Source organism: Giraffa tippelskirchi, chromosome 14, assembly GCF_054371585.1.
Source record: "Giraffa tippelskirchi isolate mGirTip1 chromosome 14, T2T-mGirTip1v1.2.pri, whole genome shotgun sequence".
Classification (NCBI taxonomy): Eukaryota; Metazoa; Chordata; class Mammalia; order Artiodactyla; family Giraffidae; genus Giraffa; species Giraffa tippelskirchi.
This window is the reverse complement of record NC_137288.1, coordinates 47,774,627-47,789,648: the sequence shown is the minus strand read 5'-3', so window position 1 is coordinate 47,789,648 and position 15,022 is coordinate 47,774,627. Positions and strand designations below refer to the sequence as shown.

Sequence of the window (15,022 nt, the reverse complement as noted above, 5' to 3'; positions counted from 1 at the left end):
GGAATTCATTCATGAAGTCAGTAAAAAAATTTCTGCTCATGGGATGTGTGATAACACACACATACACATAAATGAGAATGACATCAGAGAGTAATATTAAAGTAGGATGATTTGACACACAGTGGGTGAGTGGTGGTCCAGAAAGGCATCTCACAGGTACCATACCTCCGCTGAGACCTAAATTAGGAGGAGTTGCCTAAGGAGTTGGAGGAAGAGTATTCCAGGCTGAGGGAACAGCCAGTGCAGGGACCCTTTGGTCTTTCTCCTGGTGTGCTCCAGGAGTGAGGAGCCGGGTGGGTGAGGGGAGGGTAGAGCAGGTGGAAACGGAAGGAGTTGAGTCCAGCACTTCCGGTCTTACCAGGGTTAATGCTCTGTCTTCTCTTCCCCATCTCCCCCCGCAGACGATTTTGCAGAGGAGGAGGAGGTACATTCCTTCGGTTACAAGCGGTTTGGTAAGTTCCAGCAAAGCTCCGTTCCTTCTCTGTGCTCGATCTGGGAAATGGTAACGTGACTGTGGCCGGGCCTTTGATGCACAAGAACTTGCGTGGCTATGAGGCCCAGTTCTGGTTGCATGTTGAGTTTCTGTATTAACAAGTAGGTGATTTGTCATGAAATCGGAGGGTCGTGGGACAGGAGTTGCACCCAGGCGTGGTTGGGGAAGGGATGGGATGCTTAGGAGGCTCACCGAATACAAACCAGATGGTTTAACAGGCAAAACATGGTGGGGAAGGTCAATCTGTGACAAGACAGGCATTTCTCTATTTTGAGATTTAGGAGACCTCTTTTCCCTTTTTCCTCAAGGCCCATGCTCTTAACTTAGTCATTGTTAAGGGAGAAGTGAGAAGAAGACTTTCCAGGAACCCATCTAGACACCAGTGCTCCATGGTAGGCTGAACAAAGATACCCTCATTCTAATCCCTGGAACATGAATGTTACCTTCTGTGGCAGAAAGCATTTTGCAGATGTGATTAAGTCAAGAGATTGAGAAGGGGACGTTATTCTGTATTATCTGGGCGGGCTCTAAATGCAGTCATAACTATCCTTGTAAAAGGGAGGGAGAGGAAGATTTGACTGTGGAGAGAAGATGGGATGATGGAAACAGAGAGTGGTGTGATGAGCCACTGCTGATGGAGGAAGGGGCCACAAGCCAAGGGATGCAGGTGGCCACTAGATGCTAAAAAAGGCAAGGAAATAGATTTTCTGTTCAGAGAACTTTGGTGGGAGTGCAGCCCCACCAACATCTTGACTTTAGCCGACTGAAGCTCATCTGAGACTTCTGGCCTCTCAAACTAGAAAAGAAGACATCGGTGTTGTTTTAAGCCACCAGGTTTCTGGTGATCTGTCACGGCAGCCACAGGAAACACATGCCAGCTCCTGTGTTCCTTGGCTGCTGTTCACGGATGGTCCTCTGTCTTTGACCACGCTTCCCGGGTTCTGCAGTTTGGCATCGAACTGCCAATGAAAACATGACAAAAGTTCCAAAGACAGTTCAAAGGAACTGAGGTTTTTCTGTCCAGCGTGTTTCTATGCCTTGAGGAAATGAAGAAGGGTAGAGTAAAAAGGAATGAGAGAGAGAGCGTGTGTCTGTGTGTGAAAGAGAGAGACAATATGAAAGAGAATAAATCTACTTCCTGTTGCTTAAAAAAAAAAGTCCTGGCCAGACTTTGATTAAAGTTAACGTCCCCCAGCTGCTCTGGCTCTCTCTTCGCTTTAGCATTTTTCCTTCTGGATATGCGCTTATGTATTTCTTTCTGGGAATAAGATAGGGTTTAATGTGGGAATGCAGTGGCATGGAGCCCATGGCCCCTCCATTCATGCGCTGGCAGAGAGGCTATGCCCACCATGCCCCCCTTCCCTCCACTACTGTTCTTTATCTGCACAATTACATGGTTCAGGATTAGTACCGTGTGTCGGGCTGCTTTCCCATCGTGGGTTAATTGAAGATCATCATAGGAGTGAAGAGGAAACAAGACATGATAAAGGAGAGGAAAAGCAAAACAAAAATTAAAAGGTAAAAATAAGGCAGACTTATAAAAATAAGGCAGAATAAATATTGACATGCCCGTATATTTTAGAAATCAGTAGATTGCAGATCTCTGTGTGGAAATCAGTAGAAACATGAAGAGCCAAGAGAAAAGAGCGACCTGAAGAGAAATTTTATTTAAAATTTAGTGACTCTGCAACTAGCTAGATGGGCAGGGGGTTGATGGATGACACAAAAGCATAGTAAGTTGCTGAAGGGATTTAATTAACGGTGGTTGAGTGATGTGTGGAAACTGAAAACTGATGACTCAGAGGGGAGACGTGATTACAATGTACAAATACTGGAGAACGAGGGAGACATGGAGAGACTGATACCAAATGGCACTAATAGAAGAACAGAGGGATGGAATGAAAATGGGAAACTTTGGAATGGACTGCGAGAGAGACATACAGAGTTTGACAATTCTTGGGTTCAATTGTTAGGCACAGTGCTGGATATCCAGCATTGGGGTCAAGTAGAATTTGGAAGAGATTTTGCAGTGATTTGTATCGGCCTTTAATTTTACAGATAAGGAAGGTGAGGCCCAGGTAGATTAAGTCCTTGCTCAGGCAGGTTAACTGGAGCTGGGTTGGATGCTGGGTCTTTGAACTCTCAGGCTAGCATAGTTTTGAGGAAGGTCCAACAGTGAGGTTGAGGTTGACCTTTCAACTCCTGTGTCCTGGAAGCATCCCTGCTGTTCTGGAACCCTTAAGTGAGCTAAATCCCCAATCTGGCCCCACCAAGGAGGCCTTATCACTTTCACAGTGCCTGAAACTCTGGACCTGGTTTTATAGACGGTAAATGGGTTTTTGGGCTTCCCAGGTGGCTTAGTGGTAAAGAGCCGGCCTGCTAATGCAGGAGAGGCGGGTTCCATCCCGGGGTCAGGACGGTCCCCTGGAGGAGGCAATGGCAACCTACTTTAGTATGCTTGCCTAAAAAAATCCAGAGGATAGAGGAGCCTGGCAGGCAACAGTCATGGGGTAGTTGTTGGACAAAGAGTTGGACACAACGGAGCAGCTGAGCATGCATGGAAATGGGTTTTTAGTTCCTAAGTGGCTGTGGCTGGTCATTGAAAGCGGCAGCACCCAAGAACCCATTCCTTCAGATATGATTCAATTTTAACCATGAAAGGAAGACAGAGTTGGTGAAAGATGGTGAGTAGGGGGCATCCAGAGACCAGGCAGTCCTGTTGGCCCTGCCCCCACTTACTGTTGTGACTTGGGACCAGACACTTCCACTCTGGGGGTCTCAGATGCTGCATCTGCCTGCTGGGCAGAGTGACACCTGCCATGGTGGTAAGTCCACCTCACAAACCCTTGGTGAGACTAAGAAGGATGCTAGATGGACAAGTGCTTTGAACGTGCAGTGCTATGTAAACAACGATGGTACCACTTACCTGGGATTGGGGGCTGTTATCACTTTCTGGACATTTTAATTCAGCCGCTGCAGAATATGGTCTTCCCTGGTGGCTCAGACGGTAAAGAATCTGCCTGCAATGTGGGAGACCTGGATTCGATCCCTGGGTTGAAAAGATCCTCTGGAGAAGGAAGTGGCAACCCACTCCAGTATTCTTGCCTGGAGAATCCCATGGACAGAGAAGCCTGGTGGGCTATAGTCCATGGGGTCGCAAAGAGTTGGACACCACTGAGCGACTAAGCACATACTGCAGAATATGGAAATATGACAGGTCTGAAATTTCATTTCTGAAAAGAGATGTGAAGATGAGCACGGTAGTATCGTTGGCTTTTATTTTTGCAAAAGAAACTGATAAGCATGCGTGCGTGCTAAGTCACTTCAGTTGTGTTTGACTCTGTGCATAGGGGTTAGTTATTGTCTAATTTTGGAGAAGGAAATTGAAACCCACTCCAGTATTCTTGCCTGGAGAATTTCATGGAAAGAGGAGGCTGGAGAGCTACAGTCCGTGGGGTCACAAAGAGTCGGGCACGACTAAACGACTAACACACATTGTCTAATTTTAGGTAAGTCTTGTTTGTGCAAATACAGTGGTTACAACCTGAATTTAGACTGTAGATGAACCAGGGATTAATTATTTGCAGGACGTAGGGACAACTATTTTAGCAAATTATTATCTGGTAGCTTGCTTCCAAAATTATTCATGTATATTTATTCAGAAACATTTGCTACATAAAATCAAGCCTTGTTTACATAATAATATCATGCTTTTTCAAATTCGGTACAGTATTATAAGAGCCAAATGGGTGATCATCTCCAATAATCTCATATGTGATGATATTATTTTGGAATGGTCATCCCTTGTCTATTCAAGGATTCATTGTCGCATTTTGGTTTCAACCAAGGCTTCTGTTTTTCTTGCATATGTCTTCATGTCCTGCTTTGTTAGCCTCTTCCCCAAAGTTCTGAGCAGATGTCTCGAGAAGAGATTGATTTAAGTCTGATGGGTTTGCCACTTATCTGTTCCTCTGATGAAAGCTCCGATGAGGGGAAACTTTGAAAGGTTAATGAAGTGAGCATTTTCAAATTTTCATCAGGTTCTGTGGGGCAGTGTTTCTTGGCCTCGGTGTGCAGAGCTAATTAATCTGGGATGTAACTATAGTTACAGCTTGGCAGGGTTCATTCTCTGGAACATGAGGTACCAGTATATCAGGTTTTATTTTCTATGGCTAGAATATGATATATATTACAATGATATCTTTCTACTTATTTCCCAGTTACTGTTTTCTTCAAAAATACGGCATGTGGCTCTAAGATCTTTAATTAGCATAGTTCTCAGAAAGGGAAAGAGAATTTGCTCCTACTCTACAGGACAAATGTGAATTCATAAAATTTGGAATTTTCAGTAAGTTGCTCCAAAAATAGTTTCTGAAACCTTCTGATTAGTCATGTGATTAACGCGAGTGCATTCAAGTTAAAAAGTTTTTTTTCCCCATTAAAATGATAGAGTAGGAGGGAAGAAGAATGTCATTTTAGCTCCAAGGAATAAGTGAATCCCAATTCCATAGAAAGAGAGACATGTGGGAAGAGGGGTGAGCTCCTGATCCTGCTTTAACCCATGTTAGAAATGATCGTAACAAATCCAGCTCACAGTTGTGTTTCACTTTCATCTTTTCAAAGGGCGTACTGATGTAGTTTTCCTTCACCAGAACTCCCTGAGGCTAACAGGCCAGGCATCATCTTTCCTATCTGATGGCTGTTTGTCCTCGACTCTGGAGGTAGCAGGGTGCAATGATTGGGTGTGTGGATGCTGGAACCCTGTGGGTGGTTCTGGATCTGAGTTCCAACACTCACCAATTGTGTGACCTTGGTCAGATGCTTGTCCAAAGCTGTAAAGTCTGTTTCCTCACCTGTAAAGTTTGGGTTATCATCAGCCAACTCCATTGGGCTGTTGTAGAGTTAAATATGCCGCTGGATACAATGAAATAGTACTTAGCCATAAAAAGGAATGAAATTGTACCATTTGCAGAGATGTGGATAGACCTAGAGACTGTCATATAGACCTAAAGACTATCATTTGGACTGTCATATAAAATGAAAAAACATCTCTTTTGAAGTTTTCAAAAGAGAAAAACATATTGTATGATATTGCTTATATGTGGAATCTAGAAAAATCGTACAGATGAGCATATTTGCAAAGAAGAAATAGAGACACAGATGTAGAGAACACGTATGGATACCAAAGGGGAAGTGAGGGATGTGGGATGGATTGGGAGATCAGGACTGACATATATACATTACTATGTGTAAAATGGGCTTCCTAGGTGGCGCTAGTGGTAAAGAACCTGCCTGCCAATGCAGGAGACGCTGGAGACGTGGATTTGATCCCTGGATTGGGAAGATCCCCTGGAGGAGGAAATGGCAACCCACTCTAGTATTCTTGCCTGGAAAATTCCATGGACAGGAGCCTGGCAGGCTACAGTCCATGGGGCTACAGAGACTCAGACACGACTGAGCGACTGAGCACATGTATAAGATAGATACCTAATGAGAACCTGCTGCATAGCACAGGGAACTCTACTCAGTGCTCTGTGGGGACCTAAATGGGAAGGAAACTTGAGGATTTCTAAAGAAGAGGGGGTATATATATATATATACACATACATACATACTCATACATATAACTGATTCAGTTTGTTGTACAGCAGAAATTAACACAACTATGACCAACCTAGATAGCATATTAAAAAGTGGAGACATTACTTTGCCAACAAAGGTCCGTCTAGTCAAGGCTATGGTTTTTCCAGTGGTCATGTATGGATGTGAGAGTTGGACCATAAAGAAAGCTGAGCCCCGAAGAATTGATGCTTTTGAACTGTGGTGTTGGAGAAGACTCTTGAGAGCCCCTTGGACTGCAAGGAGATCCAACCAGTCCATCCTAAAGGAGATCAGTCCTGGGTGTTCATTGGAAGGACTGATGTTGAAGCTAAAACTCCAATACTTTGGCCACCTGGTGTGAAGAGCTGACTCATTGGAAAAGACCCTGATGCTGGGAAAGATTGAGGGCAGGAGGAGAAGGGGATGACAGAGGATGAGATGGCTGGATGGCATCACCGACTCGATGGACATGGGTTTGGGTAAACTCTGGGAGTTGGTGATGAACAGGGAGGCCTGGCGTGCTGCAGTCCATGGGGTCGCAAAAAGTTGGACACGACTGAGCAACTGAACTGAACTGAACTGTGAAGCAACTATACGGCAAAAAAATTTGTTTTAAATATACGCTGCTGGGTTGGCACAGTGCCTGGCACTCTGAGGATCCTATAAATGTTGACTGCTCACCTGTTATCAGGTCATTCGTGAACCTTTTGGTCCTGCTGCTTGAACATGGTACTAGGGTTTAGTAGGCCCCTGGAAACTTCTGATGTCCACTTGGCTCCATCACACCCTCCCTACCCGTGTGCCCCACCCCCCCACTTTCCTGCTAAAAATCGGGAGAAGAGAGAAGACTTGGGGACACCACTCTGTGCTCCATTACTCTGGTGGGCAGTGTGGGACCTAGTGATGAGTGCCTTCCACACTGCATGTCCTGGGCCTCCTTCTCGTGGCTCAGATGACAAAGAATCCACCTGCAATGCAGGAGACCTGGGTTCGATCCCTGGGTTGGGAAGATCCCCTGGAGAAGGGAATGGCTACCCACTCCAGTATTCTTGCCTGGAGAACCCCATGGACAGAGGAGCCTGGTGGGCTACAGTCCATGGACTCGTAGAGAGTCGGACACAACTGAGTAACTAACACTTTCACTTTTGCCCCTTTTCTGTGCTGGACATAAGTGGGGCACCAAGACTGACTTTGCTCCATTGGTTGCATCGTGTTTTCTCGTGTTATCTCTGGAATAGGACCTGGTGTAATAATAGGGTTTCAGAAGTTATACTGATAGAGGAGTCAGAGCTGCGTGGTTCCTTGTGCCTTGAATGTCATGGGTAGATTTAAGGGTTGACCGTGAGCATCTGGGGGCAGCTGGAAATATTTGTTGTTTGTGTTTGACAAACAAAGCTTGGACCAAGATGCTTCCTTGGGGCTCAGTTACTGGGAGTGTTAATAGCTGTGAGAGAAAAAGATTGCAAAAATGGCAAACTGGGAAATAGCAAAAAGTACAAGGAAGCATATGCTATGGAGAAGAACTCAAGTCTTTTGTAAAAAGTAAGTGGAAAAATTCTCAGAGAACTACTGAAAAATTACGGAGGGGTAACAGCCCAAAATGGGGTACCGGCACTTCCCTGGTGGCCCAGTGGCTAAGACTCTACACTCCCAATGCAGGGGCCCCGGGTTCGATCCCTGGTCAGGGAACTAGATCCCATAAGTTGCAACTCAGAGTTCACATGCTGCAATGAAGACCCAGCACAGCCGAATAAATAAATTAAAGACAAAACAAAACCCCCTCCAAAAAAAAGGGGTACCAGATGCCTTTTCCTAAGTATATTTACCAGACTTGGTTCTTGAATTTTTTCAGGAAAAAGTGAGTCTTGTTTACCTGCAACTTCACAGGCCTCCCTCTACCTGTAGTTTCACACAGGCTGGTCTTCCTCTTTTCCTTTCTTTACTAGGACAGTAATTTTGGATGAGCAAGAATATTTGTAACAGTTTAATCTGCACAGGGCAGGGCATGTGAGAACAGCCTGAGAGATCTGTGTAGAATAGAAGAACCCAGGCTCAAGGAAATGGCAACCTACTCCAATACTCTGGCCTGGAAAATCCCATGGACAGGGGAGCCCGGCAGGCTGTAGCCCATGGGGGTCACAAAGAGTCGACTTAGCACACTACTGCCCCAGAACGCTTCCCCTACCTGCTCCTTTTTCATCATCATCACCACCACCCCACCGCTTCCCAACCCATCCTTCAACGAGGTAACACATGAAACTTCTAATCAGGGACTCTTGTTAAATCATGGAGCTGTGTCTTCGCAAGAGGGCTTGAGGCATTGAATGTCTAAAAGGACAGAGGACCACTTTGGGCTTCTGAAGAATAGCAGCACAGATATGCTTAGCCAGCTAGCCAGAAAGAAAGGTGCTTTCTTATCATATGTGAAACAGAACACCATTCCATGTTCGATGCATGAGACAAAGGCTCAGGGCCAGGGCAATGGGATGACCCAGAGGGATGGGATGGGGAGGGAGGTGGGTGGGGGGTCCAGGAAGGGGAACACATGTAAACCCATGGCTGATTCATGTTAATGTATGGCAAAAACTATTACAATATTGTAAAGTAATTAGCCCCCAACTAAAATAAATAAATTAATTTAAAAAAAAAAAAGAAAGAAAGGTGCTTTCTGAGGCACACGATGAGTTTCTGCTTTTGGTGGAGAGAAGAAGGTTGCAAGAGTTTACCAAGAAGATGCTGAATTATCTCAGGGAAGATGCTCAAGATAAACACTTGGCTGCCTCCACTTCTGGTTGTTTGGGCTCGGGGATCAGGCTGCCTGTCTCTGCTGTCCCGGGACTCTTCCCAGAAGCCTGGCTGCATCTTTAGATCTGAAGAAGGCGCTGCTTTGAAGTCGTCCACCTCCAGTAACAAAGAAGGGATCTAGCATTTGTCTCAGCACAGACCAGCGGAGTTCACCCCTTTCCCTGATAAGAATGCCAGGAATTTCCATCATTTCCTGTAGGGAATTGCTAAAGGAGCCCAGCGTGAGGCTGTCCTTTCAACAGCACCTTTTCCAAACATCTCTAAATGGAAAGGGTACAACTGCATGCAGGCAAAGCGCTGACCCTGGGCACAGATAAGTGACGATCGATGCGAGATGAACGCGGTGTCCCTGCGGGGTTTCTCTTCAAAGCTGTTTGCCTCCCTGAGTGGCAGAGTCTTCTTTATGTGGCCTTGCAAGTCCTGATCGAGTTGATATTTCTGATTTTATAAGAATTTGGAGTCAAATGGCTTGTGGAGAAGTGGACACAGTGAAGAGATTCAGAATAGTTCACCTGGCTCCTCTCCCCACCGCCCCCCACTTCCAGGAAAGCATCAGGGTTCCTGAGACCTGAGAAAGGGTTTTCTGGCTGTCGATTCTTTTCAATAATCGAGGTTTCCTAATTTAAAAAAAATATGTATTTATTTTCTAATTGAAGGATAATTGCTTTACAGAATTTTGTTGTTTTCTGTCAAACCTCAACATGAATCAGCCATAGGTATGCATATAATCCCTCCCTTTTGAACCTCCCTACCATCTCCCTCCCCATCCCACCCCTCTAGGTTGATACAGAGCCCCTGTTTGAGTTTCCTGAGCCATACAGCAAATTCCCATTGGTTATCTATTTTACAGATGGTAATATAAGTTTCCATGTTACTCTCTCCATACATCTCACCCTCTTCTCTCCTCTCCCCTATTTTTAGGGTTAGAGGTGATACTCACAATCTCCCCTGCCAACAATATTCGCTCGAGTTTCGCTTCTTTCTTTCCCATCAAGAACTTCTCAGTGGGTGACTCAAATCTTCCCTGCCTCATCTTTCGTTTTCTGTTTTTAAGTTTATTTCATTTATTTATTTGGCCGTGTTGGGTCTTAGTTGTGTCATGCGAGATCTTTCGATGCGGCACACAGTCTCTCTAGTTCCAATGTATAGGCTCAGTAGTTGCTGCGCGCAGGCTTCATCGCCCCGAAGCATGGGGGATCTTAATAGTTCCCTGACCAGGGTTTGAACCTGCATCCCCTGTGTTGCCGGGCAGATTTTTAACCACTAGACCGCTAAAGACGTCCCCCTGCTTCATCTGTCTTGCTCATCACTAAAAATTCATTCAATACCACATTCTTGCATGCTTATGACTTTTTTTTTTATTTTCATGTGAAAGAAAGCAGTAAGCAGCTTTTCTTGCATATGCTTTCTTGAATACGTGTCAGTGGGATTTCCAGTCATTAGTTCTTTTAATTCTCCCAGAAATCCTTTGAGAATTACCTGCAAATAAGGAAAGTGAGGCTGAGGGGCGTTGCCCACGTCCAAGTTCTACTTGACTTCAATCCTACTGTTCTTGCTCACAGGTATGTCCCTTCTCAGAGGATCCCAAGATTTTGGTGGGAAAATACCTGATTGAATCCACCTGCCAATGCAAGAGATGTGGGTTCGATCCCTGGGTAGGGAAGATTCCTTGGAGGAGGAAATCGCAACACATTCCAGTATTCTTGCCTGGAGAATCCCATGGACAGAGGAGCCTGGTGGCCTCCAGTCCATGGAGTCACAAAGAGTCAGACACAACTGAGCAACCGAGCACACACATTTCACAATTTTATAAGATGCAGAACTTGAATATTTGAGTGCTGAAATTGTCAACCATTTTAAGTGTAACTCTTTTCTCCCTTTTCTGGTTTTCGTTCACTTGTAAGTCCTGGTAAAGAGGGTGGGGAAAGAGAGGAGAGGGAATCATTTGTTTTTCCTACCACTGGGTTGAAGCTGAAAATAGTTTGCTTTTATTTTTTGGAAAAGTTAAAGAAAAAAAATCTGCTCAACTATTTTTCTGTTAAGACAGCATGAAGACATTAGGTTGATTCCAATGTTTAGTGGCTGGGGGTTGGGTGGGAAAGAGTTATTCCTTTTGGTAGCGACTCCAAGCAACTTAAAACAGATGAGCGTTGCAACTTTCCTTGAAAGTTTGAAGTTGTTAATTCGGGAGGCGCCCTGGGAAAGAGAAAGGTGCCCTGGAGATTTTGATGGAAGACTGCAATCCTCAGCAAAGTTATGGACTAGAGTGACTTTATTCTCTCTCACCTTCCTTCCTGGTGTCCTTGACATTCAGGACAGTGGCCGGTTAGGAAGCAAGGCTCTGTCCCTTCCCAGCAAGTGGAAACCTCACTTTGCTCATCTGTGAAATGGGAATGGCAAGAATACCTTCTGGATTGCAAAACCTATAAATCAAATATATGAGTGGCCAGGTGAGTGGTAGGTCTATCATTAGACTGCTGACCACCCTCAGGTCTCTTGCTCCTTATTCTCCCTCTCCAGCTTCCACGGTCTTGTGTAGCTTTGACTCTCCCTTGTGTGCTGTCTGCCTAGTCACTCAGTCACGTCCGACTCTTTGCAACCCCATGGACTGTAACCCTCGGGTCTCCTCTGTCCATGGGGATTCTCCAGGCAGGAATACTGGAGTCGGTTGCCATGCCCTCCTCCAGGGGATCTTCCCAACCCAGGGATCAAACCCAGGTCTCCCACATTGCAGGCAGATTCTTTCCCATCTGAACTACTAGGGAAGCCCAAGAATACTGGAACAGGTAGCCTATCCCTTCTCCAGGGTAGCCAATCCCTTCTCCAGGTATTCTTTCCGACCCAGGAATCAAACCAGGGTCTCCAGCACTGCAGGTGGATTCTTTACCAGCTGAGCTACAGGGAAGGTCTCCGTTCTCTGATCATATCATCTACCCTCCCTCTATTGAAATCTTATAGTTACCAAGGAGAAAAGACTGGGGGAGGGATAAATTGGAAGATTGGGATTGACATATACACACTACTATATATAAAACAGATAATAACCTGCTATGTAGCACAGGGAACACTACTCAATATAATGACCTATATGGGAATAGAATCTTTAAAAAGTGGATGTATGTATATATATATTTATATATGTAACTGGTTCACTTTGCTGTATGGTAAAAACTCACATAACATTGTAAACAAACTCTATGCCAATAAAAACTAATTTAAAAAATTAAAATACAGAGCCTGTCTGAGGGGAAACAAAGGAAAAGAAATCTTGCTACCCTTAGTTCTGCATTTTCTGTCCTGCACTGGGGCCATCTTTTGTTGGGAATATCAGAAGAGTTTGTTTTCTTGCAGGGCTTTTCTTTTTTTTTTTTCTTTTTTTAATTGAAAGGCTTGGTGGCCACCAGCAAAGAATATATTTGAAGGAAGGTGGGGCACATAGCGGGGTGGGGTAGGGTGCGGTGGTTAACAGCAACTTCCATGGAAGTAGTGTAGCAGCTTCCTGGCTGAGGGACTGTACCCCAAAGCCGGCTGCCTGGCTCAGCTTCCAGCTTTGCCACTTACCCACCCATGAGACAGCCTCGGGCCAGTTAACCTCCCAAGGCTTCTGTGTGCTTGTCTAAAATATGGGGGTAATTATAGTATCTGCCTGTCGGGCTGTCCTGAGAACTCAAGGAGTTAGAGCAGCGCCTTGCTTACGGAAAGATACAAACGGTGCGTCACGAGGAGGGACGTAAATGGTTACAAGGTGGCTGTGGCCATTCCAGATGGGTGACAGTCTTGGGTTCTTGTGTCTTTTTGGAAGCAGGAAAGCTTTCCCAGAAGGCTTCATAGACCTTCCCTCGCGTGTCACTGGCCAACACTGAGTCAGTCTTTTCATAAATCAGTTACAGACAAAGGGAACCGACTGGCTGTGGATGGCTTGGGCTCATCATTTGGGTACAATGTATGATGAGGAATTAAGGAATTAACACTCTGGCCACTGTCATTATGTACAAATTAATATCCGTAATATAGACCGTTACAAATATGTAATATGTATATTATATTGTAACATGTAATATTGTTATATTTGGGCTTCCCTGGTGGCTCAGAGGTAAAGAACCCACCTGCCAATGTAGGAGTCACAAGAGATGTGGGTTAGATACCTGGGTTGGGAAGATCCTCTGGAGAAGGAAATGACAACCCACTCCAGTATTCTTGCCTGGAGAATCCCATGGACAGGGGAGCCTGACAGGCTATAGTTCATGGTGTCACAAAAGAGTCAGATCAGGACTTTGTGACTAAACAACAACAAGCTGTTATATTTGCAATTTAATATTAAATTATTCAATGAATGCTTAATTATTAAATAATATAATTTAAGTATAATCTGATCTATTCTTATTTATAATTTGTTCCACTTATAAAATTATTCTGTTTTATGTAACACATTGAAAATTCAGTTTATTCACAAAATAGCTGTAAGTTTCCTTTTATGATTTGGAATTTTGTTATAAATGGAGTTGCCAGGTGCTGAACTCTCAAGCACCAAGAGTTCTTAGTTTTTGACAGTTTATAAAAAAGAGAAAATTTCAAAAGACAGGAGATCAGTATGATCAAGAAGGAAATGAATAAATGAGTAAACAAAAGTTACTTTGCTTTCTGGGAACTTAGCCTTCTCAGTAGTGTTCAGCAGATTTGGAAGAAACTTTTTTTTTTTTTTTCTGAAGAGGAACTTGAAAAAAGAAAAAAAAAAAAGGAGAAAGTCCCAAATCTCAGTGAATACAACTCTTACCACAGGAAGCATTGTGAAAGTGGTCTTCTGTTCTGAGTCATAACTATAAACATTTTCTGCTTCTTCTGATATTTCATTTTTATCCTTTTTATAAGTTTTAGAAAACTGACATTTGGCCCTGATTGAAATAGTCTCCTCTTTTATAACTGGGCTGCTTTTTCTTCATTGGTGTAAATGTTTCCATACACAGATCAATTTATTTCATATATTGCAAAAGATAAAGGATTTTAGGCTTGTCAGGAAAACAGGAGAATGGAACTAGAACTCTGCAAAAGTTCTGGCAAATATCCAGACTACATTCTTATTCCAAATGAAAGATGCCCTCTCTTCGCTAATATTTGAAATAATCTTTCTAACATGTCCATTTTGTTCTATGAAGCAGGGAAACATTTCAGTAAAATCATTGCTGACATTTTCAATTTTGTATCTTCAATCTAAGCTCAAGCATTCAAAGCCGTATAAATGAGAAAGAGCCATATTCTTCCCCTTTAGGTTTTATTTTGTGCTTGTAAAAGGACTTCCTTGGGGTATCTCACATTTAATACTTGTCAAATGTGGGACCATTTGACAAGGAACGTCAAGGTATGTTGATTGCTCCGCCTCACGTTGTACGTAAAGTCTGCTGTTGAATTACTTTGGGAAACAATTGAGAAGAAACTGAAATGCTTCCCAGAGTGAGAAGCATTCACTGGCTGTCTCCTGTGTGCCATGAACTGCGGTGCAAAGATAAATGAACAAGGTCTCTGCTCTTGAACCTTTTGTTCTTTATCACCAACATTTATAATTCAATTAAAAAATTTCTAGAAAACAAAAGATATAAAATCATTATGAAAACAAATTTTTCTCCTAAAAATGTTTATACTAGGAATAGCCCAGTTGCTAAGCTTCATCAAAGGCTCCTCTGAAAAGCATCATAAAGTAGATCTATAAAGAGGGCTGCTACTTTGTGATGGAAGTGAGGTAAAATGGGGTGTCACCGATTTACCTGTAAATTCTGCAGGGTGGTGTGGAAAAAGAGTAAAACAGGTGGGGAACCGGGCTGGGAGGGGGGAATCCACTGGCCCAGGGAAAAGGTGAGTGAAGCATGGATGGAATCTAGGGAAGAGATTCAAGCAGGGAATGCTGGCCTTAAACAGTGCCCCCTTTCTGGGAAATGTCTGCAGTTTGTGAGATTTGCTGAGAAACTGAAGCAAGCAAGACTCCTGGGAAAACATCCTTCTCAGTCAATCGGGAATGAAAGTGATGTGACATTTATTAACCACCCATACTGCACTAGGCATCACACACAGTAAAGAAGGAAGACGTGACCTTTTGCCTTTGGGAATTTCAAATGTAATGAAAAGCAGACA

General features: G+C 43.9%; 1 protein-coding gene across 1 annotated transcript in view; it reads left to right on the top strand.

The window, feature by feature from the left end:
• COLEC12 (collectin subfamily member 12) overlaps positions 1-15,022 on the top strand; it is a 176,097-nt gene that overhangs the window by 14,002 nt on the left and 147,073 nt on the right. The window contains exon 2 of the mRNA XM_081561796.1: positions 402-452. Within this exon, the coding sequence (XP_081417922.1) occupies positions 402-452 (51 nt within the window). The remainder of the gene's footprint in view (positions 1-401; positions 453-15,022) is intronic.